Raw genomic sequence first — 2,920 nt, forward strand, 5'->3', positions numbered from 1 at the left:
TAGCTCCTTGAATGAAAAATTATTATGTTTTGATTTATGATTACCAATCCTATATAAATTATGATAGTAAATGGAAGGTTAGTGATTATTTTCTGGGTCTAGTATTATAACTTTCCCTTCAGCTTGTTGTCTTTTGAATATTCTTCAAAAGATTTTGCTAGTAGTGCTCCAATTTCACCTTGAGAAAATATATATATTTTATGTCTAATTTCTAGATTTTAAGAAAGAGATAATAATGTCTAAAATAGCAGAGTGAATTGATGCTAAAGTAGAGAAAAATATTAATTTTAAGATCTGCTTTGAGACTGAAGTACCCTGTTAACATAAAGATGTTCTCCTAGTAGAATGAAATAGAAAAAGAGAACTAATAATGTTCTAATATGTATCTCTTCTTGCCCCTCAAATCATCAAAAGTTTGCACAGAGAAGTACTGCACAAAGAAAACTCATTGAAGATGTTATAAATTGGTTATTTTTGAAATTCTTGGAGGTGATCACACAGTAAAGATAAATATATAATTTTACCCCAGAGAATTAATGTATTTCACTTAAACCAGTAATACATTTTTGCAATGATGTGATTAACTTGGGTTCCTTTTGCCTAATTTCAGATTGTTAGGGGTTGGTTTTCTATTCTTTATGCACTGAGAATCAGAAACACCAATTATTCCCTCAAAGGGAAGACTAATCCAGTTTTGACACATGGCCAGTTCAGAAAATATCAAAAGCAATCCTTTCCAAGAGAGTATTCAAACACAGAGACAAAAAATATTCAGGGCATTGCCAAAAAATATCTTGGAAGCAATCCTTTCCAAGAGAGTATTCAAACATAGAGGCAAAAAATATCTGAGGCATTGCCAATGTGTTAGATGACCATGGAACTAAATGACACCACTTTTAGGTTAACAACTGGAAATGGAGTCAAGAGTCCCATATCTAGACCCAGATGTGATAATCCAGTGACTGTTTGGGTCAATGCCTTTATTGTTCTGGGCCTCAGTTTATTTGTAAAGTGGGAGAGTTTGACTAGCCTGTGCCTATGGGCCATTAAATTGTTAATATCCTATCATTCCGTGTACAGCATTCTGATGACGTCTTAGCGAATATGTGGATTTCTGTCTTCCTTTCCTCCAGCATTACTCCTCTGTACCAGCCTTGGAACAACGGCTTACATGGCTACAATCTGAGAAAAAGGCATCTTCTTCAGAGGACAGAGGTGCATAGTCTCTGTGTTTTAGTCCCTACTATACCTCAACATAATACGATGGATCCTAATGCTTGCAATTCAGATCTTGGATGAGTTGCTCCCCCTTTTAGGGTCTTAGTATCTATCTGTAAGGAGGATCTTTTTTTTTTTTTTTTTCCTGAATTTCCTTTTCTAGCTTTAACTTTCTTTTAGGCCCTGAAGGTTATTTATTTATTTATTTATTTATTTATTTATCTATCTATCTGTGAGATAGAATAGCTCTTGGGCATCTCGTATTCTCAGTGAGGCCTTTCTGGGTGTCCCTTTCTCTATCTCCACCCCACCTTTCCTGCAGGCAGAAGTCTGGAGATCTGGAGAACTTTACGAGCCACATCTTGTCCCTAGGTTGCATGGCTGCAGGTGACAATTCCACCCAGTGTTTGGTTGCTGCAAACACATTCAAAGCATTAACTGCCCTCTGGCCCTTTTGTGGACCATGAATGCTCTGAGAATCCGTCAAGATGAGACCTTGAGGTCTTGTCTTGCCTTACGATATAAAATAAAAGACATGATTCAGCTGATGTGGAGTTTTATTGGCTAAAAAACAGATGCAAAATAATGGGAATCTGACGATTGTATTAGGAAAGTAGAGCTTTAAGCTCATGAACTCATGCTCTGATTGAAAAAGTGCAGCCGTATATTAAGATCATTTTGGAACATCTGGTGAGATTGTTACAGAGAAAAAAAAGATTCTAAGTTTGATAACTCCAAGGATACCTCTTAGAATTCACCCATTTGTGTCTGGGCAAGGACTTTCCATTGGGGGAAAATAGTTTTTACAATAGGCAGAAACTTTTATTGGCCTCACGCGTACTTTTAGATCTCATTCACTTGAGAAAGAATTATTCTTCCATTGATGCTCTCCTGTATGATGACCTTGATCTTTGGAGCTGCAGATGAAAAAAGAAAAGAGGAACAAACAGGTCACTGCCACGCTCTCCCCACCATCTGAACTGTACTCCTTTTCTGTTCCCTGTTCTCAGTACCCAAAGGCTCTCTGTGCCTTCCAAAATGATCACTAAGCCATATGGTGGGCTCTGCTGGAGTGAAAAGGGATCTTACCAGGAAGATTTTTCCTCCTACCCTCCAGGAAATGACGGTGTCTGAACAGTGTCACCTTCTAGCAGTCAAGACCTTCATCCTAGGTGTTCCTGATACAGAATCTAGTCTCTGACCACAAGTGCTGGAGGGGGCCTTTCTGCTTATGTGGGCTTTGAACACTTGCACCACAGATCCTATGAGCTTATAGAGCACTAAATGCCATTCTGGGGACCTCACTTTAAGATCTAGAAAGCATGCCTCATGAAGGATGGGTGAGAAGCCAGGAATGTTTATCATGGTCTCAGTTTTCAAAGGTATGATTTATTTGAATAAGTACTTTGTTGATACATCAATAAACCGATTCTAGACCAAAGGGAAGACTTGAAACCATTAATAGAGATCCAGGGAGAACTTTGTTAAAGTCAAACCTCTCCAATAGTAGATTGGACCACCCCCTCCAGTAATGGGTTCCCATCCCTGGACATGGCCAAAGAGAGGCTGAAGGACCATCTGTTGGGATCTTGCAGAGGGATGGCAATGAGACCAGCTCTTCTGTGATAGTTGCTTGGACTCTGAGTCCCTGAACCTCTAATGCCTTAGAACATTTTTATCATAAACTAATCTAATGCCTTAG

The 2,920-nt window shown here is 38.6% G+C and overlaps 1 protein-coding gene across 1 annotated transcript in view; it reads right to left on the reverse strand.

Moving 5' to 3' along the window:
* Nucleotides 1-2,049: 2,049 nt before the first annotated feature.
* LOC114888970 overlaps nt 2,050-2,920 on the reverse strand; it is a 61,158-nt gene continuing 60,287 nt past the window's right edge. Inside the window, 1 exon segment of the mRNA XM_029211668.1 lies at nt 2,050-2,144. Within this exon segment, the coding sequence (XP_029067501.1) occupies nt 2,050-2,144 (95 nt within the window).

The sequence above is a fragment of the Monodon monoceros genome, unplaced genomic scaffold (assembly GCF_005190385.1).
Source record: "Monodon monoceros isolate NGI ecotype Baffin Bay Population unplaced genomic scaffold, NGI_Narwhal_1 Super_Scaffold_9, whole genome shotgun sequence".
Lineage (NCBI taxonomy): Eukaryota > Metazoa > Chordata > Mammalia > Artiodactyla > Monodontidae > Monodon > Monodon monoceros.